A 21,818-nucleotide genomic window follows, 5' to 3' on the forward strand; every position below is an offset into this window, starting at 1 on the left:
TTTTCCGGTAAACGGAAGCCATTCCAAGTTCGGGTTTCTGTGCTCATACAACGCCCAAAAAACGCTGCATGAGTGCCAATAACTACTGAGAATACGTAATAATAAATTAATAATATCAGAAGCCAATAGAAATAGGACTCTGGACGTTAATTTCAGTTTCAGTCGCCTCCCGCCAATCGTGATCGTACACGTGGTTGTACATGTGAGAATGAGGAGGCACGGAAAGAAGTTCAAGCGACGTGCATGAGCACTGCCACGTTGTTGTTCCCTTTTGCAGTGCTAGCCCACAGGAGCCAGGCGTCTGTCTCTCTCTCGGCTCCGTTGTTCATAAATCTACCTCAGACTCAGAGTGATTTTCGATCATTTCTTTTAGGGTTTCATTGCCCTTTCGATTCTAGTGACCGGGAGTGCTTTCCTCTAAAGTTATGGCTGATTGGAGCTGATCTATCGGAGGATTCTTATATTAGTTCTGGTCCTTGTAACTACAATTAAATGCTCGAATTGTAAGAAAGATTCCGAAACTGTTTTCGTATGGTTGCCATTCCCAGTAAAATTGATGATTTAAGGGAGATACATGCATCCGTACGAAGGATTTCAGATTCTAAGAGATCTGATTCATTTATTGAACCGCTGATAAGCCAAATCGGGAACTAATATCGGGGGATTAGCTCTTAATACGATCTTTCTGAGTTAAGAGTTTGGAAGGAGGATCCAATCAGTTGTTGTAATTAAGATTGGTAGATTATCTGTGTTCATTCCTTTGTTATTATTACCATTATTGTTGTTGTGCTTTCGTATTTTTTTTTTTATCTGTAGAGGATACATTGATCTTGATTTAATGCTTAGTTTAGTTCATGCGGAGGTGCTGCGGTGTTTCTATGCAGTTTTGTCGTTGACGAAAACGAAGTTCTGGTATTTGACGAACACGAAGTTCTGGTCGTTTATTTTAGATGTTATACAACGCTAGATTAAGGAATATAATCGTTCGAGTTGGGTTTATTAGGACTTTTTCCAAGGGGAGAGTGCAGTTGACGAAGGATCTTCGGGGGGCTTTGGATGGAAGATTGGGATTAGCAGATCTTTCCAAACGCAAATTCAAAGGAATTGTAAAGATGATGGTTGACACAGGTGAATCTGCTAAAGCAGGAGTTATTGTTGATGTCCTTCCGGAGAAAGAAAGTATGGAGGACAGTGGCTATGCCAGCGGAGGGTGGAGAAGGTACCTTGTTTGTTTCGCATTGCTATTATTTGCATCTTACACATGTTAATTGTTAAATTTCTTCTGATTTTCGTTGTTGTTGTTGATATTGCTTGATGTTGTTTTGTCCTTATGATCTTTGAGAAATGCAGATAGATGTAATTTTTATTCTGTTGCAGCTTCCATCATATTACCTGTACTTTCTGCTTTTAATGGAAGCTGGCTCATGATTAAAATGACATGGTCAAGTAAATGTGTCCTACAAAAGGATCATTACTAGGGAATTTTGTTCAACAGGTCTTTTGTGCAAAGTTTCCATGAACCATGGTTTTCAAGGCTTCAAGGGGAGGCTAGGCGACAGTGGGGTGCATAGTCACCTAGTTGCCTAGGCGATGGAATTTTTTTTTTTTTAAAACTTGAATCCTAAGGTAGTGCCCTAGGTTTCTTAGCAACTAGTAACCATCATTCATTGATAATTATCTATGATTTTCATAAAATCTAAACTTCATATTCAAATATAGAAAATCAACATATTCATGAGAAGAAAGAAGAAGAAAGAAAAGAAAATTCATATTACTTGTTCAGGCATTTACTTTTTAAGTTTTTGAGGGATGAAGACAGCATGCATCAACATGTGTGTTGATTGAACCCTAACAAATAACAAAATAATAAAAGAAATTAGTATATAAATCCACAGAATGAACATTTTAGTTTAACAGTGTTTATTTTATTATTATATTTTCAAAATATTAAGAATATAAAAGTATTTCGTTGTGATATACACAAATTAGCTTGGTGATTAAGCAAGGTGATCCTCCATGAGCACCTTGTTGCCTAGGTGTCACCTTGACAACTATGCCCATAAGATATACTTCCACATGCATGCACATACATTCAAGCTAGGTGGTTTTTAAGCCATTAACCATTATAAAGAAACTGGTGGTGGAAGGTGACTCGAGCCTGGTTATTAGGTGGCTGCAGAAGGAAGACTTCAGTTTGTGGAAATACTTGAATGAGAAAAAGAAAATTAAACATTTGACTCAAAACATGGAAGTTCAGTTTCAGTGGACTAAAAGGTGTGCTAATTCCCTGGCAGATTCTTTGGCTGAGCAAGGGGTGGGAAGAGCTTTTCTTTTCTGGGCAGCTTTGTAATGTGGAGTAAACTTTTAGGGAGATATAAGAGATTTTACCCCTCCCTCCCGTTGTATCCTCCTTTTTAATCTCTTTATTAATAAAAGTTTCTGTTATCTATATAAAAAAACCATTATAAAGATATCCACTCATTACCAAAACTCTTTTTTACCATTGTTGTGGATAAAAAGGATTGAAACATGTCAATGGGGAAAATGATATGAGATATATAGGGAAAAAGGATCTGTTTGGAATGTTTTGTATGTGGATGCATGGAGAGATACCATGGAAACTAATCAAACATATGTTTGATTAGGTTTGAAATGTTATCCACACTTTGGTGATTGAAATGCCTCAGCTAATCTAGAAGGTTAAATGCTAATCAACCATGCCCAATTAGAACCACATAAGCATTGCATGTGTTACCTTATTTTGGCATGGATTCTCCTATCAGGGTTTTTATTTTCCTAAGTTTCATGTAGATCTGGTTTGGTAAATTACCCAGCCTGCATCAAATAGGAATGCATATAATTTTTTTTTAAGGTTTTGTTTATTTACTTAAGCTCCATAACATCCCTAACTCAAGGCTTTTGTGCAAATCCTAAGCTACCAGTCAATGACCAACCAAAGCTACCTAATAGCTCAAGTGGAATGCTGCTATAAGCTGTTGATTAGAATTCATTATATAGATTTCTTTTGATCTAGATGATTTACAATGAAATGTAGTTTGTCTTGGACTTTTACTTACATTAGATTACTTTAGACACGCTATCTTTGGGATATGGATATTCTGCATAGTAATCCGAGGTCATTATCAGCCTTCAGTTAATTGCTAGATCCTATTTAGTTGTCAACAAGTAATAATTGGAGTGTTTTTGCTGATTTTGGATTCAATATTTCTGCTGTTCTTACTCCTCTGGAAGCTGATAGCTTTTCTTTGAAAATTGCCTTTAAATTCATAAAAACATTTCATGAATAATGATGAGAAAATTTCCTACCTATAATCTGGGTAATGAATGGAGGCCAAAGGGCTAGGTCCCTGTGAGGTTTTCATGCCCTGCTTTGAATGTTTTATACTGATAAACGATGTTTGTTGATTTATGATGTCCAACTGATTATAAAAGGTGTACCATTGCCAGGGAACCATGCTGATCAAACTGAATGTAGAAATCCAATTTCATACCCGCTTCTCTCTTCTCTCTAAATTACCATGCCCCCTTCTCTTTGTTGGTGTGATAATTTGTTGCTAGATTATATATAGCTGTTGGCGGTGTAGGGAATATTGTTGAAAGGATGTTTACTGTTTGATACTTGGGTATGCGATTTAGACTATGTTCCAGGACTAGTGGTAGAGACTGGACAGTATGTAAAGCATGTTAAGATTCATCCTGTTCTTATTACATGGCTTGTTTTTGGCAGTGCATCTTATGACATCACACCAGTTCGATTCTTTCTTACTTGAAATTAATTCCTAGCATTCCTATTACATGCTTACTCTGGAAGGCATGACATAAATGGTTACTCATATTTTGACTGATATGACAGTGAAGATGGGAAGCTGAGCTGTGGCTATTCAAGTTTTATGGGGAAGAGAGCTAGCATGGAAGACTTCTATGATGTTAAAATGTCGAAGATTGGTGGAAAAAGAGTCTGTCTGTTTGGGATATTCGATGGTTAGATATTTTCTGGTCATTTGATTTAAGTGAAGTTATAGTCTTGAGAGTTGAGTCTAAAATGTGATAATCACAACATGAATGCAGAATAACAGGATGCATGGTGTAGATATGTGTTTTTTTATCTTACCATGCTATGGGTCTCACTGAGATGTTCAAAATCAAAGATTGGTGTATCACTGAAAGGAAATCATGACCTCCACCCCCCCCACCCAAAAAAAAAAAAAAAATCCAACTTATGATAATTATGATAATAAGAAGGAATTTAAATTGGTGTGTGGTCCAAATCTCTTTGGTGTCAACTGGTGTCTTGATATTCTGTTTGGATGGTAATTACCTTCTTAAGGGGTCATTGCTTGGTGCAATGTTGAAATCTTGGACTGACAAGCATGACAATGTGGGTTCAAGTCTGAGAGTGGCCACTTTGTTCCAAAAGTGCTGGAGGTTAGGTCTATATCTACTTTACCCCTCAAAAGACCCATTACATTGGGTAATGGGCTTTTGTGGTAATTACCATTTTATTGTCTTTAGACTATAAATTATACTGCAACCTTTTCAAAATAGAATTCTAGATTTGATTATGATATGTCATGACAGGTCATGGTGGTTCACGTGCTGCTGAGTTTTTGAAGGAACACCTTTTTGAGAATCTCATGAGGCATCCACAGTTCATGACTGATACGAAATTGGCTATAAGTGCGTTCAAGTTCTCCATCCCACTGCTATAAGTGTTTTCTTAGTGCTGCTACATGCTTACAGGCCTGTAGAAAGTCTGTCAATGGTAATGATATGGTGCGGGGATACCATCTTTGAGATCAAAAGACACGGAAATTGCAAAATGGTTTTCTATGCTCTTTCTGACAAGGAGAATGGTTAATGACCTCAGAAGGAACTTAAGGGACCTAGCCCAGTACATAACATCATAAAACTCTTATTCAAAATTTTAAAGGAGTAAACACTTCAAGGACTTCCAATAGCTTTTAGAAGGTCTTGATGCCAAACAACATAAATTTAGTATTGTTCTTTTTCCCGTTTCCTGGAAAAGCCACTGATTCTGGTCAAGCTGGGGGTTTCCAACCCTCATTTGAGGTTAGCTTCTTGTCTACCTAGGAGTGGCACTATTCCAAACACTTGGAATAGATATTCTCTTATTCCACTATCAAGGTTTGTGAGCCCATGATTGGAGTCCTGGGCTTTAATTCCTTTCATGACCCCAACACTGCATTTGACTTGCAAAGAAAATGAATGAAAATAAAATAGAAAAAGAAAAGTAAAGAAGTATGGGCAGTGTAGCTTCTTCTCATTCTTCACTTTTTCCTTTGCTTTCTTTGCCTTCATTTGTAAAAAATAAAAGAAGTCGAAGAGAACTTACCTTCCTAGTCTTAACTTTCTTTTCTCCTTTGGTTTTCTTGTCAGTCAAACAAGGCAGAGTCTATTGTTTTTATATTTTATTTTCCTTTCTTCCATTTTTGCAACCAAATGCAGTTTAAAATTTAGGAGGAAGATTATTGGGTTAAGATTTTACGGGCTCCTGTGCAGAACACTGTTTATAACTCATTAACTTTTGTTTTCATTTTTTTTGGTGAAACTGGGCAAACTTGCAGGTGAAACATATAAAAAGACTGATGCGGACTTCTTGGAAGCTGAAAGAAATACTTGCAGGGATGATGGCTCTACAGCCTCAACAGCAGTTTTGGTTGGCAACCATTTGTATGTTGCAAATGTTGGAGATTCACGAACAGTGAAATCAGAAGCAGGAAAAGGTTCTCCTCATATCTTATATTTTCTATTCACTGGTTTAAAGGAAATTTACCAATAACCTAACAATAAAATATAACGTTGGAAGTTTTAATTCACATATCGAATCATTCAAAGATATTTTTTTGAGTGGAATCTCAATTCAATTTAGTTAAAATGAAAAAAAAAACCAACATTGATGAAGGATGTGGGAATTGATATTTGAAGATATACTTGTCTTGGATGAAGGTGTGCAATTAGATTTTCTTTTGCACTCATGGCCAATAATAGTAAGGGCATGCACATATTGATGAAGGGGTCCAGAATCCAGATTACTTCCTTTCTGTGTTTTTATCCCTGCAATAGTTTAAATTCTCTTTGTCATGTTGATCAGAATACACTGCTCTGCTGATAATTTTATTGAGCAATGAAGGACTGGTTATACACTTCAAGAAGCTATTCATAAATGATAAGCCCCCCATCTGAAATACATGCACATAAAAAGAATGATTAGATTGTTCGTATGTATCACATATTCACATAAGTCTAAGGCCCCATTCGCTTTTCGGTAAGTTACTTACCCATGTTCTTGAAACACTTAACTGAGTAAGTGCATTTACCCATGTTCTTTTTATTTCCCAGGTAAATAAGGCAATGGCCATTTTAGCCATAAAAATCCATTATTAAAAGGGGCATTTTTTCCCAAGTGTTCGAAACTTTCCTCAGGAAAAAGTTTGCTTGTTCCCTACATAAATCTGGAAAGAACATGGATTTCTTGGTCAATCCCATTGACCAACTGTCCCCCCTCTCAAAATCCAAAAAAAGAACGCCCTTTTAAATACCTCTCTTGAAGGCATTCAAGCTGTGCAAAAACGATTAAGGTCCTTGGTTAAAAGAGGGCAAAAATTCAATATTCAGCCTTATCCTGAAAGGACATTAATGCTCCTTAAATTCAAAGGGTTTGAGGCACAAGGATTTTGTTTATATGTGATATTTTGTATTTACCATAAAGGATGATATACTTATATCTGGCCTTTTTGATCCTCTCGACAGTGTGGCCGGCCAGAAATAAGAGGAAGAGAAGAGAAGAGAAGAGAAGAGAAGAGAAGAGAGGGGAGAAGAGAGAAGGTTTTGCAATGTAACAGTACTGGCGGCGCCGGTCTTTATTTTACTATATATAGGGCGACAGAAATAACAAGGGAAAAGACCCTTGTGCCCCTGAGTACAATAATAATCATAACAGAAATAAAAAACGAAACAAAAAAAACTTTAATTAGCCAAATAGGCCCTAACATCTGCAACTAAGTTATTTTAACATTATTTTAACACTCCCCCTCAAGTTGGAGCATAGATGTCAATCATGCCCAACTTGTCACACAAATCTTTGTGCCGCACATGATGAAGACCTTTGGTGAAGATATCTGCAAGTTGCTCTTCCGAGCTGACATATGGTGTACACATTTCTCCACTTTCAAGTTTCTCTCTAATAAAATGCTTGTCCATTTCAATGTGTTTCGTCCTGTCATGCAGAATTGGATTAGCAACAATATTGATGGCAGGTTTATTGTCACAGTAGAGTGACGTAGGATTGCTTACTGTGAAACCCAGTTCACCTAATAGATTTTTTATCCACATGATTTTCGCAACCCCATGAGCCATCGCTCTATACTCTGCTTCAGCACTGGATCTAGCCACCATACTTTGTTTTTTGCTTCTCCATGTGACAAGGTTTCCTCCTACAAAGGCACAATACCCACTGGTAGACTTTTGGTCATTGACTGCTCCTACCCAATCTGCATTAGTATATACTTCCACTTTTAAGTGACTATGTTTCTGGAACAACAAACCAGCTCTAGGAAACTTTTTGAGATATCTCAAGATCATCTCTGTAGCCTCAAAATGAGTTGTCCTCGGGCTGTGCATGAATTGACTAAGGACACCCACTGCATAGGCAATATCAGGCCTTGTCATAGACAAATACAAGTCTCCCCACGAGTCTCTGGAACATCTTTACATCTTTCAAAAACTCTCCCTAACTGTCTCCCAGATGGTGATTAGGCTCAATAGGTGAATCGGATGGTTTTACCCCCAACTTGCCTGTATCTTCTAGTAGATCTAGTACATACTTCCGTTGGGAAATAAAGATGCCCTTGTGAGAGCGGGCAACTTAAATTCCAAGAATGTATTGTAAGGGGCCTAGATCCTTCACCTCAAATTTAGTGGCTAAGAATTTTTTTAGTCTCTGGATTTCAGTTTCCCAATCTCCTGTGATCACTATGTCATCCACATACACAATAAGAGTTGCAATTTTACCTTCACCTCTTTTCACAAACAGGGTATGATCTGACTGGCATTGTTTGAATCCCATCTGTTGGACTGCTAAATGGAACTTACTAAACCAAGCCTGAGGTGATTGTTTCAACCCATATATGGATTTTTTTAACCTGCACACCTTTTGTTCACTGCCTTTGGCACAAAACCCTGGGGGTTGGGTCATGTACACTTCCTCTTCCAAGTCACCATTCAAGAAGGCATTCTTGATGTCCAATTGGTGAAGATCCCAGTCAAGATTTGCTACCAAGGAAAGGAGAATCCGGATAGAGTTCATCTTCGCTACTGGAGCAAAAGTCTCTGCATAGTCCACTCCATATACCTGTGTAAAGCCTCTTGCTACCAGTCTAGCCTTGTACCTTTCAACAGTTCCATCAGCTTTGTGTTTCACTGTGAACACCCACTTGCACCCCACTGGTTCCTTCCCTTCAGGAAGATCTACCAACTCCCAAGTACCATTTTTGTGTAAGGCATCAATTTCTTCTTACATTGCATCTGTCCATTTAGGTTTTGACAAAGCTTCTGCCATGGTCTTAGGAATGGGGACACTATCCACAGAAGAGAGAAAGGCACGGTACGAAGGTGAAACATGCTCATAAGACACAAAATTAGAGGTAGGATGATTAGTGGTACAAGATCTAACACTTTTTCTCTTAGCAATAGGAATATTAAGATCATTGGTGACAGGGGAATCAACATTTAAAGGAGCAATGGGAGCAAGTGTACCTGGATGATGAGACGGATCTGCCTCGGGTGAATCCGATGGTGTTGGTTGCATGGTGTCCGGCTCCACGACTCTTGAACTCTGCTGGCTCTTATGGCGATGATGAAAAATCCGGAACGGAGGAGGGTCGGGTAAAGGAGGTAGTTGAATCCGAGAAGAACGGTTGACTCTCAAAGAATGAGACATCAATGGAAACATAGTACTTGTGGGCAATGGGATCATAGCAACGATACCCCTTTTGAGATGAAGGGTAACCAAGAAAAACACAAGGAATAGCTCGAGGGTCAAGTTTACCACGAGTAGGTGACAGGTTGTGGACAAAACAACGACACCCAAAAACACACATCGGAATGGTGGACAGCGGGGCTGTAGGGAACAAGAGCTGATGTGGGGCCTTATACTCTAGTAGCCGAGAGGGCATGCAATTGTTGATATATGTCGCACACAATACTGCATCCATCCAGAACTGTTTTGGCACATTCATATGAATCAGCAAGCCACGAGCAACTTCGAGAAGGTGACGGTTTTTTCGTTCAGCCACACCATTTTGTTGGGGTGTCCTGGCACAAGAGCTTCGCTGAAGTGACCCACTCGAAGCAAAGAACTTCGTGAGATCACTATGGAAATATTCCTTTGCATTGTCCAACTGGAAGATATAATTTCCTTTTGGAACTGAGTGAACACCATGCGTTGAAAATCTTTCACAATTTGTGGCACTTCATCTTGAGATTGCATAGGGTAAACCCAAGTGTATCGAGAATAATCATCAATCAAAGTAACAAAATACTTATAACCAACCGCAGTAGGTAGAGTAACAGGACCCCAAACATCAGAATTAATAATATGAAATGGAAATTCAGATCTTTTATTTCGTAAAGGTAAAGAACTTCTACAATGCTTACTCAACTGGCAAGTTTGACACTGTAACTGACTCACTGACAAGGACTCAAACAACTTTGGGAACATAGCTTTTAACGGCTCAAAAGAAAGATGACCTAAACGACTATGCCATAAATAGGCCTGACTCTCACTCAACAAACTTGTGGACTCAGTCGCCACTAGACCAGTATTATTCTCCAACACGTAGAGACTATCCACCATGCTTCCTCTACCAATCGTCTTCCCCGAGGTCAAATCCTGAAACACACATGAAGATGGAAAAAAAGTGATTGAGCAGTTCAAAGAGTGAGTAAGACTACTAATGGACAACAAATTAATAGGTAATTTCGGAACGTGCAGGATATTAGGAAGAGTAAGGCTAAGTAGGTGCCTCGGCCAGCTATGGTAGAAAAAGAACCATTAGCCAGTTTTACCTTACCTCTCCCAGAGAGAATGTTATATGTCTGAAATAAATTTGACTTACCGGTCATGTGATTTGAGGCTCCGGAGTCAATAATCCAAGGAGAATCAGTAGTATGAGATGACACATGGAAGGCTGTGGCATTACCTGATGTAGACGCAATTGAGGTAGAAGGAATAGGCCCATAATCCACTTGGCGGAGAGTCCTACCATACAATTCCAAATGTTCACGGAAGGAGTTGATAATATCTTCCTTAGGGTCAGAACTAGGATGTCTCTCCTGAGTTATAGAAGGACTAGTCTCTATTGATGCCATATTAGCTGAGTTATACCTTTTTTGATTATGCTGGCCTGGTTTCTTGCCCTAATCCGATGCTGACTTCTTACCCAAATCCTGTGCCCATTTAGGTTTTCCATGGAGATCCCAACATGTATCTTTCGTGTGTCGTGTCTTCTGGCAGTGAGTGCACCAAAGCTTGTTTTTATCTTCTGATTTTTTCTGAGTGTCACCCCTTTTAAAGTCACCGCTGACATTTGTATCTGAATTTCCCCGGACAGCTAGGGCAACTGACTCCCCTTCTACACCATTCATCACACTTCGTCTGCTTTCTTCTGACTGCACCAAGGCATACACCTCTTGGACTGATGGCAAGTCTTTACTACCCAAGATCTGTACCTCGATGGACTCATATGACAGATTCAGCCCTAGGAGGAAGGCAAACACTCGTTGCTGTGATACAAGTGACTTATAGGCCTTTGCATCTTCATCACACTTCCAATTCACATTTTGATAGTGATCAAGTTCTTTCCATATTGATGTCAAATCAGAATAGTGCATCAAGAGACTCCTCTCTCCCTGCTTGCAAGTAGAAGATTCAGCTTGTAGTTGATATATCTTGGCATAGTGTCTCTGTTTTGAATAAGTGGACTTCGCTTGTTCCCATATCTCACAAGCAGTTTTAGCCCACATAAAAGTCTTCCTTACATGTGGCAGCATTGAAACCAAGAGCCAAGACATCACCATGTTGTATCCTATACTTCGGTTCCTTTACTCTCCCATTGATGTATCCTATTCTCCCCCTAGCAGTGATGTAGAGTTTTATTCCCCTAGACCACTCAAGGTAATTCAGACCATCAAAGGGAATAACAGCCATGGGAAAGCTCATATCCATTCCCCCACTCACTCCATTGTGGCTCCCTGAGATCTCTGAAGTAGCAGAATTCTTAGTTGACATGGTCAAGCAGTTAATCAGTCCCAAATACCGGACTTAGGACCCCTCCTTACACCACAAAACAATGCTCCACTCAGTTCACACCCACACACTTGGGTTTAACAACCAGGTTGAGTACAAACAGTACAAAATTCCTGGACAAAAACTGAGGTAATATTCGGCATATTTCAGACCTGTATAGTTTTAACAGTCCCCACCTACCAGAATTCCAGAATGTCCAACAACCACTAATCAGTAGGAGAGATCCTTCTTACTTATAGTCAACTCAAACCATGAGAAGACAGGTCATCCTTGATCTACAGTTGTCGTAACACATGAATAGGATCATACGATCCAAGAAAACTGGGGTTACACAGGTTCGACAGCATTCAGCCGCCCCAGATTCATAGGGTTTTCACTCGGCACATGACCAAGGAGGGTAAAGAAGAGAAAAATAGGGAGAATTGTACCAGTTGTAGCTATTTTGTAGTCCAGAATCAGATTTCTGTTCTTCTAGTCTATTCGATCTGTTCTTTGGGTTGATCGATATTCTCTCTTTTAATCAGCATTCCCGCTCTGATACCATCTCGACAGTGTGGCCGACTAGAGATAAGAGGAAAAGAAGAGAAGAGAGGAGAGAAGAGAGAAGGTTTTGCAATGTAACAGTACTAGCGGCACCAATCTTTATTTTACTATATATAGGGCGACAGAAATAATAAGGGAAAAGACCCTTGTGCCCCTGAGTACAATAACAGACATAACAGAAAAAAAAACTTTAATTAGCCAAACAGGCCCTAACATCTGCAACTAAGTTATTTTAACATTATTCTAACAGATCGTTTCTTGTACATTGCTACACATTAAAGTGTTCTGGTTATACATTAAAAAGAAAATTATTTTCTAAGGATAAGGATTTCCCTTTCAATCTTTTTGCTATTTTCTTATTTTTCTTTTTCTTTTATTTTTTTATCTGTTACTAGTAATGTTTCTTGAATAAAGTTTTTACTGTGGTTTATTATCTAGTCCTAATCATTAGGGTTGGGTGCTTGATACTAGTTCTGATGTTCACCATATATATGTTTATAAAGGTGGTGAAAGAGGTCTTGTTAGCCTATGTTAGGGAGTGGAGCATTGGAAATGTATGCATAAAATGAAATTCATGGAGACATGTACGAACTGAAGGAAGAAAATGCTTTTTTTCTTGATTTTGCATTTATGTGTGCATGGATTTCTCATGCTTTGTACCTTGATAAATTGGTGTCAGCGAAGACCTTGAAAGCTAATTGTTCTTGTACTTCTAGAAGACATTCTCTTGCCCTTTTGCTTTTCCTCTATGCTCTTCTAGCTGGTTATTAGTTCTGATTGATGTTATATGCATTAAAGGAATAATGGATTTTAACTGAAGTTCCTGAAGATAGTCCTTGTTTCTTCCTCTTTGTCAGCTATACCTCTATCTGAAGATCATAAACCAAATCGAACTGATGAGAGGAAGAGAATTGAAAGTGCTGGAGGGGTTGTTATGTGGGCAGGTGAGACCCTTGTCTTGAATTACTAATTGAAAGTGCTGGGGGAGTTGTTATGCAGGCAGGTAAGACCCTTGTCTTGAATTACTGGTACTCTTCTCTAGCAGTTAAGGTTCTTTTGGTTGTTTAACTGCAAGGACAGACTTGCACAATCATGAAACACCACTTGCAATTTGCAATTGTTGACATGCGCTTGGGGTAGTTACGTGATGCCTCTGAACTTAGGATTAGTTATTGCCAAAATCTACAATGGATTTTGGTATGATTCCAGGGAACCAATTTTGGTTATTCTCATGTTCCAGATAATGAGATTAACTTTGCATGAATGAGAACCGCAAAGTTTTCCGATTTAATATCCAAACTTAAATGTCTTATTAGTTTTTTATATGGTGATAATAATCCAATCCATTTCCATCTTTTTTTGTGCTGTCAAAAAATAAGTAGACCATTGAATGGTGATTATAATCATCACATACTTCTTTATAATGGAGGGACCATGCAAATGGACCTCCTTGCTTCTCATATTGACGCCCATTGGTGGGCTGTTTTGATGTCCTAGGTGATTGATGTCATGGAGTTCCTTTCTTGGTTCTTGCGCTGTCATTAATGTGAGGCTAGAATCCATGTTTCTCTTAACAATGTGATATCAAGGATTGAGTTTTTTGCATTCTTGGGATTATACTGGCGTCATCCTAATTGTCCACCAAAGAATGAAGGGGGAAGAACCTTTCATAATCACACCACCTCTGATTGAAGACCAACATACTTGCCTTGTGGTGTTTTGGAGCATGGTTAGAATTAGACGTGCCAGAAACATAGTAGAGAGGGTGAGGAAATAATTTAGTTTTCAACTCCAAAAATGGGTTAAAAAGTGTTGAAAGTTCAATCTTAAAAGAAAATTGCTACATGCATGTTTTATGTGATTTTTCTGTAAAGTAACATGGGGAACTCTGCCTCTATCACCCTTTCACTTCCTCCCTCCTCCCTCTCTCTAATTTAATTGGGTCTCTTTTTTGAAAGGCGACAAAGTATTGTATTATATTACTATGAGGGTGAGACATCCTCAGACTTTACAAAATGCTAAACATGAAGCAATGTAGCATATAAATTACATCCCCAAAAAGCATCAGAAAATGATAGAAAACCAACCTGCCCTAATGGAGTCGATTTTAATCCCAGAGAAAAGGTGTAGAACTGAAACCCGACAATATCCAGAGAGGAAACCTTTCCTTGAAAGTTGAAACACCTTATTATTCCTTTCCTTCCATACCCCCAGCTTACTGTGAATAGCAAAAGATGCCACAAAATTTTTTCTTTGATAGAAAGCCCCCCACTATCCATGAAGATAGGAAATCTGCCACTGATCAAGAACAGACCTATTGCCTAGAAAAAAAGTTAAGGAAATGACTGGACAGGCTAGAGAAGTAAAAGGACAAGGAATAAGGAAAAGGTCAGCAGACTCAAGTGATTCCCCACAAAGGCAACACACATCACATTGTTGATGATCAACCCCTTCTTCAGTAGCAAATCCACGGTTTGGATCTTATTCCATCCAGCAGCCCAACAAAGAAAACCACCTTGGATGTGGCCTGGGCTCACCAAATCCAGCTCCAGGGAGTAGCTTGAAACTCACCAACTGGCATCTTATAACAATATTTAGTGGAGAAAGATCCTGAAAGCTCTCTCACCTAGATACGGGAGTCCCTTTGCTGTGGATTCAACTGAAAAGCCTCTAATCTTTTCAATAGCTCTACGACATAACCCACTTCCCAATCATTTAAATTACATCAAAATTTAGGTGCCCACACCAACTGATAGCCAACCCAATCTGTACACTTTTTCACTAACTTTTATTTGTTGTCTGCAATGTTATAACGACCAGGACATACAGAACAAAGAGCCTGGTCAGAACTCCAAACATCAGTTTAGATGAAAATCTGCTCTCCATTTCCGGGTTTCAACTGGATGTTCCTGTCAAAAGACCTGCTTTAAGTTCATCACCCCCTTCCACACAGAAGGACAATAAGATTGAACAGGCATGAGGGTTTCTGTTAGGACCTGTACCAGGCCCATGACTACAACTATGGGCCATTCACCCATCACGTGCAATTTTCCCACCACTAAACAGGTCGATTATCGCAGGGCACATGCACCATCTTCCCAGGAATGATTCCAGACGTAAGATTGAAAATCCCATGTAACGACCTGAGCAGAATATATAAACTCTTGTCGGCCATGTAATAAGGGGATATCAGAAAAACCCTTTTCAATTCATCTCTTTATCTTCTTCTCTGGAGGTCGGTTCCCCTCAAAGGAACCCTGTGACAGGCAGAACCTATTACTTTCTCAATCCATAGGGGACGGTGCTATATTTTCTGCTTATCACCTGCCTCCATAACTGATTGTGTTTTCTCCCAAACCGCCATAGCCTTCTTCTGAGTAGCCCTTTATTCATTACTTTTAGCTTCCTCAAACCAGTACCTCCCTTGGCTCACAGATTTCGTCCCACTCCATGCGATTTTTTTTTTTCCTCTTCATTTGGTCCTTCCCAGAGGAAATCCCTAAGTAGCTTTTCCAGTGTAGCTTCAATTGATCTTGGAACTGTGAAACAATGACAGGTAAATAAGTGAGGAGATTGGATAAAACACACTGAATAAGAGTAAGCTTACCCCCTTTGACAGATATCTCTTTTCCATCCCAAGAGCTTTCATCTGAAATGCTTGATGGCAGGATCCCAGATGGCTATGGAGTTGCAGCCAGCCCCCAATGGAAAAGTCTCAGATACTTTGTTGGCAGAGAACTTGCCCAGCATCCCAGGGTAGAAGCTAACTCATTGATTTGGGGAACACTCCCAACAGGAATCGGCTGACTTTTCTGCAAATTAATCTTCAAAACAGAGGCTGCCTCGAAACAAATGAATCTGAGAAAAAGCAAGTCATCGCTCATGTGGAGATCATGGTATTGTCTGCAAATTGCAGCAATGCCGCGGTTGGACCTGAATCACCAACAGGGAAACCTTCGACTCCCTCAGCTTTCTTCACCATCCTGCCCAAGGGATCAACAACTAGAGAGAACAGCAGTGGGGAAGGGGATCACCTTGCCTCAAACCCCTATCCCCGGGAAAAAATATCTAAGGAAGCGCCACTAATTGTTCTCCTCAAGACTTTAACTGGGTCTTATTTTATACTGGAGTGAAAAATACATTATTTTGTTTTATTTCTGTCAAATTCTGCCGCTTCCCTTCCCTTCCCTTCCTCTCATTAGGTGGGATTTTAGCATGGCACTGGTGATGTTTGTAGAAAGACAATCATCATCATCATCATCTAAGACTAAGCCTTATCCCAACCATATGGGGTTTGCTACATGATTCCTGTTTCACAATTCCATTCTGTTTAATACCATATCAATTGTTAAATTATGAGTGCTCAAATCATTTTGTACTACTTCAACCCATGACCTTTTCAGTCTGCTCTTAGCCCTTCTATTCCCTTTAACTTATAATAGATTGCTTCTTCTTACAGATACTGTGGTTTCTATGCACATGATCAAACCTTCATATTTACTTTCTTTCATTTAATCACCTATTGGAGCTACTCCTAGGTTCCTTCGAATGACTTCATTTCTGACCTATCATTTCTAGTTTTTTTCACTCATCCATCTCAGTATATGCTTCTTTGCCATACTTATTTTTTGGACATGTTTCTCCACTGCCCAACACTCTGCTCCATATAGCACAGTTGCCTTATGACTGTTTTATAGAATTTTCCTTTTAATCTAAGTAGTATTTGCTTCTCACATAAGACTCCATACATACCCCTCCATTTGCCCATCCTACTTAATTCTAAGGGCAACATCCTCCCCAATTTCTCCCTTGTAGAAAGAATGGTGAAGACAAAACCCCGATTTCTTCCCTTTGGTTTTCTGTTATGTCTGACACTCCATGGCCATGTCAACAAATACTTTGACTTGTCAAAGAAGACAGAACACTTCATGTTGTTTCCCCTTTGTTAAACTTACAGGTAATTTGTTTCAAAATAATGTTCATGCATATCCACTGGTAACTACTTGTTTGTCAAATCTGTGTGTGCTTTGTCTTTTTAAGAAACACAAGCTCATTTATTTTTCTATCCATGTGGTGGGGTGTGACAAGTATTCCAAGTGGTTGGAATTAAGGTTTAGTTGAGTTGAGTTTATATGGTGGTATGTGGACTTGTTGTTCAACTGGTGTGACTGTCGGGGTTCATGCATGGTGAAAGATTATGTGCATGGGAATTAGGAATGTACCACTCTTTCATATTTAAGCCTAGTGCTTTTGATCGGTATGCTTACAACATCATGATGTGTCTAGATCACTTCACCTCTGATTCAGAGACCCTCTTGACAATCTGGTATGTTTTTAAATGTCCTGGGAAAATGCAATACATCCAATTATAAATTCATACGGCTGGCCCAATTTCTTGTATTTTGTGTATGTATGTGTGTTTGCACATGCATGTGCATTGGGACTGCTGGACTGAAACAGAGGGAGTTGTAAAGTCCAGTTGAGTATTCCTCCTAGATAGAAATTATCAACTAAGTTGTTTTTTTTTTTTTTTTTGGTTCAAGACTCGATTGATTTCTTCCTGTTATTTAAGCAGGAACATGGAGAGTTGGAGGGGTGTTGGCAATGTCTCGAGCTTTTGGTGACCGCTTATTGAAGCAGTTTGTAGTGGCAGAACCTGAGATTCAGGTACATAAAAGTCTCTACTCTCTAATCTGCAATGAACTAACCTGGTGTTGTGTCAACTTAGACAAACTTGGTATTTATAGAAAATTGATTTAGGAGAATCAATTTTCCTTGTATTATGATTTTCTTCTTCCGTTTTGGTCCCAGTATGTAGTAACTGATGCTGATGACTTTAAAGATATTTATCTCTTGTTTGATCAAAAGATGTTTATCTCTTGTTTAAAGGTTTTGACTTGTTCAAATGCTTTCAAAAGAGAAGATAAAAATGGTTTAATTAGAAAATGTGGGGTAGGCAACTGTGTCTTAGGAAATTTCTTGTGTATCTCATTGCTTTTTGTTGGTCTTGACACTTATTTTATGGAATGGCTTGAGGGATTTTTTTTTTATCAATACGGGTTGAGTGAATTAAAGAAGCTATGAATGAATTACTTGTGGAAAGTGTGGAGGGATGATTTCAAGGTTGATTACCAAAATAAGGATATATTCTCATATGACAATACGAATTTTGTCTGAATAAACTCTGCCTTCCTTGACAATATGAATGCTATGTGTCGTGTTTGACTAGGCCAGCTTTCAAAAGATTTTCCTCTGTGGATTACATTGAAATCAACCATTTTGGCTATCCATGAGGGCTTGAATATTGCAAATTAGATCGGGTGCATATCTAGCTGATTTATGAGATGCTCTATAGAGTCAAGGGTTGATGAAAGCATGAATAAGCTGCATGTTGAGCACTTAAGCTAGAGTTCAATATTTAGTATTTAACTACATGATTTTCTATGCAATTGTATATTGCTAAAGTTCTAGCCAATTAACTATAACTTGCACTTAAATTTATGGATTGAGTGCCATGTCATGTGATTGCACATCTTTCAGGAACAGGAGATAGATGATAAATTTGAATTCTTGGTGATAGCTTCTGATGGGCTATGGGACGTGGTTCCAAATGAGGTCAGATTTTTCCCTTTGAATTCCCTTTGTGAGTTTGAAAATTTGGAGGAATGTATGACATAAAGGTGTGTTTTCCCCCTCCAATTGGGGTCCAATAATTGGTTTTTTTCATGTTAACCTATGATTTAATCCTTTTTACTAATTTCTATTAATTGTTTTGGTACACTAATTTTCTAGGCTTTAGTTATTTGGTGTGAAGGCTTAAGGATTTTTTTTTTTATATTTTTGATAAATAAGCCCTAAGGAAATATTAGAAAAAGGAAGAAAATGGGATGGTAATCTCTCATAAAAGTGCATCTGCACTAATTTCTTAACAAAGGAATGCATACGAGGAAGTTATTTTTTGGGTTCGACTATGATACCAGAAAGGCATGATTGCCAGAAAAACTTACAGCCGATCAACTGGTATCATAAAACAGGTGACCAATCAGGTGGTATTCATGACAATTCACGGGTGGTTTAAATTTAATTGGTCAAAGCTCTTCCGGTACCATGTCTTTCTGGTATCATAGATTTTCCCTATTCATTTGTCCATGCCATATTTTCCACTAGCATTTTGTAATTTTAAAAAAGTCTAACTAAACAACCAAAGTTCAAGGTTTTGTGTATTATTTCTTGCTATATTGGTTTTTCCTGTTCAGTTGATTCAAAATTATAGTAAATGTATCTGTGCCACTATTTTGCACACTAGGATGCTGTTTCCATTGCAAGAACTGAAGAAGAACCTGAGGCAGCTGCCCGGAAGTTGACAGAGACTGCATTTACTCGTGGGAGTGCCGACAATATTACATGCATTGTGGTGAGATTCCACCATGAAAAAGAAGATTGCAGTTCATCCTTGAAGGCAGGGGATTAGAATCGATCGATCAGCTCGTTTGATGTTGACAAATTTCATATTTGAAAATTATGGGTGGGAATCTGTCTGTGCATGCCTGCATGTTGAAGTACAGGTATTTTCTTTCTTTTCTCGTTTCTTATTTACCTTATGTCAGTGGTGTGTTCCTTTTTTCCCCCTTTCTGGGTGTTCCTCAGGGAAGTAGGGACTGGGTTCTCTGACTGTTTTTAAAATATTGTGTATAACTTCATTTTGGTCATTCAGATATTGGCCGCCAAGGAAAAATTTTGGCTAGTGCAGGTATCTCTTTTTTCCTTCATCGTTTCCAATTTTTGTACGTCCCTTTCATTTTTTGCATTTCTGCTTTCTGGGTGTTCCTCTCTCTTTGTTGGCAATGCAATTTCATTTGTACTAGTGCAAATGCATTTGAGTACAAATTAAAACAGCATAAATATTAGATTACTTTCGGTTTGGGTTTTACTTTGCCTTAAGTTTTATTTATTTTTTTTACTTTGCGCTTCAATTAAAGAAGAGTAAAATTCAAAACAAAAAAGAATCAGTATTTGCAATATAACTCATTTATAGTCCCATACTTTTGCACCAGTACAAATGCAAATGAAGTTACATCGCAAACAAATTAGGCCTTTGGGAAGTAGGGACTTAGGGACGGTGCTCTAGAATCTTTAAATATTGTGTATAAATTCATTTCGTATACCATTTGTCTGAGTCCTTCGCTTCTTGATTGAAAGATAAGCGTGTGAAATTGGGTTTGCTCCTCAAGGAGCGTGTTTGACACTAACTTCACAGCACATCGCAGCCCTGCATTAGGAACATCTTGTGAGAAGTGACAAAATCAAGTGTGATAGATGTTCTCACTGCATGACTAAAAGCGCTGTGAGACGTGCTCTGTGAGGAGCAAACCCGGATTCAATACAAGCATCCTAATGATATATTTCTTTGACCCACGTCACTTGTGCCAAATTGACTGAGGTTGGGCAATTTAGAAAAGGGAGAATGACCAATAAGCCCAGATCAGAATTTTATAGCCCCAAAGTATAGGGGAATGCATCTTGACCGTGAATTGATGTCAAGTTCACGGGCAGGATGTGGTTTATAGCAGGGAGAGGGCTAGTAGTAGGGGGGGCTGGAATTCAGAATTTTGCATGGTGTGTATCTGTACTTCTCCATTTTGCAAACGCCATTAGCCCGTTACCTATCTCGTTCAGATTCAATATAACCATAGTAAAAGATTTCGTTCTCTGCCATAAACTCGATCTCTCCGCTAATGGAACCAAAGCAGGGTCGTCTTTCTCATCTCCCGTGAGCCAAACACAGTGAGTTCCATCATTTCATTGGACAGGGTGTCTCAGTCCTGTCTTGATTTAATTGAAACAAAATGATAAACCTCAAACCATACAGATTATTTAATTTGGATAATTGGGTCTGACCCAATAGACCCACTTATATTGACACCTGTATTTATTTATATAAATAACAACTCAAATTTTATTTTTTAAAAATATATAATCTTAATAAAAATGACAGTAATTATTTATATATTAATAAATCAAGTGTTTTTTAACTAAATCTATCGTATATGTTATCTAGCAAATTTAATCCTTTCAGATATAAAATATGATAAAGATACAAAAACTTGAGAAACATTTATATATTATTCATAAAATAATCAGTTCAGGTCTGAATCGGTTCAGAACAGGCAAGAACCATAAACGAACCAATTATTAATTGGTGAAGATAAAGTCCAATAGTTTTAACTTTTATGACGTAAGTGTATTTTGTTGAGAAAATTTCGCTCCTTGCTTAAATGATAAGAGACAATCAGTATTTACAAATGCTTGGATTTTTTAATTTAAGCTGACGCTCAACATGATTATGCCCCTTTGCGTCAGCCGAATGCATGGAAGCCTTCATTTAAAAGGAATTCCCATGGGTGCCCCACAGGGCCACAGCATAATCCAACTGTGTATGAAATGGGATCTGTTCCTTACACATGGGCGCCTCACAGGCACATCCACCGTGCATTGAGAACATCTCCCATGAATAATAATTGATAAGTATGGGAGATGTTCCCAATGCATGATAGGATGAACGTGTGAGGCACCAGGTGTGAGGAGAAGATATGTCTCCATCCACCTTGCATTGGGAACTTCTCATGTGAATAACAACTTATTAATATGGGAGATGTTTCCAATGCATGGTAGGATGTGCATGGAGCAGATCCCATTCCATACACAGTTGAATTATGCTGAGACGTGCATGTGGGGCACCTGTTCAGGACAGCACAGGCTGTCAAAAATAGATTCCCAAATTTTTCCCTAATTTACCGCAATATTTGAACCCCTTTGATATTTTTGCAGTCTGATTTGGTAACGTCGCTGCTCATTAGAGAGGGGCTGGTTGAATGGCTTGAGTCATGATCATGACAGTTGAAACTTGAAAGCATGCGCTGCTAATCTG

General features: G+C 38.6%; 1 protein-coding gene across 10 annotated transcripts; it reads left to right on the forward strand.

Annotated features, from left to right (window-relative positions):
* Positions 1-201: 201 nt before the first annotated feature.
* Positions 202-19,659, forward strand: LOC148864479 (putative protein phosphatase 2C 52). 10 transcript variants are annotated; one of them, XR_016109184.1, is made up of 11 exons: positions 202-737; positions 885-912; positions 1,004-1,219; positions 3,875-4,002; positions 4,600-4,698; positions 5,607-5,765; positions 12,748-12,834; positions 17,466-17,557; positions 18,431-18,505; positions 19,197-19,455; positions 19,605-19,659. XR_016109184.1 is itself a non-coding variant. In XM_088975143.1 (10 exons), the coding sequence occupies exons 3-10, from the start codon at positions 1,113-1,115 to the stop codon at positions 19,359-19,361; spliced, it is 912 nt and encodes a 303-aa protein (XP_088831269.1). In that variant the 5' UTR covers positions 202-737; positions 885-912; positions 1,004-1,112; the 3' UTR covers positions 19,362-19,659. The 10 variants fall into 10 exon arrangements, 6 of the variants coding, with proteins under 6 accessions (XP_088831269.1, XP_088831268.1, XP_088831267.1 ...); XR_016109182.1 differs by having other exon boundaries at positions 256-737; positions 852-912; XR_016109183.1 differs by having other exon boundaries at positions 262-737; positions 847-912.
* The last annotated feature ends 2,159 nt before the right edge of the window (positions 19,660-21,818 follow it).

The sequence above is a fragment of the Nelumbo lutea genome, chromosome 3 (genome assembly GCF_056320005.1).
Source record: "Nelumbo lutea isolate HS-2025 chromosome 3, American lotus-T2T, whole genome shotgun sequence".
In the NCBI taxonomy this organism is placed as follows: domain Eukaryota; kingdom Viridiplantae; phylum Streptophyta; class Magnoliopsida; order Proteales; family Nelumbonaceae; genus Nelumbo; species Nelumbo lutea.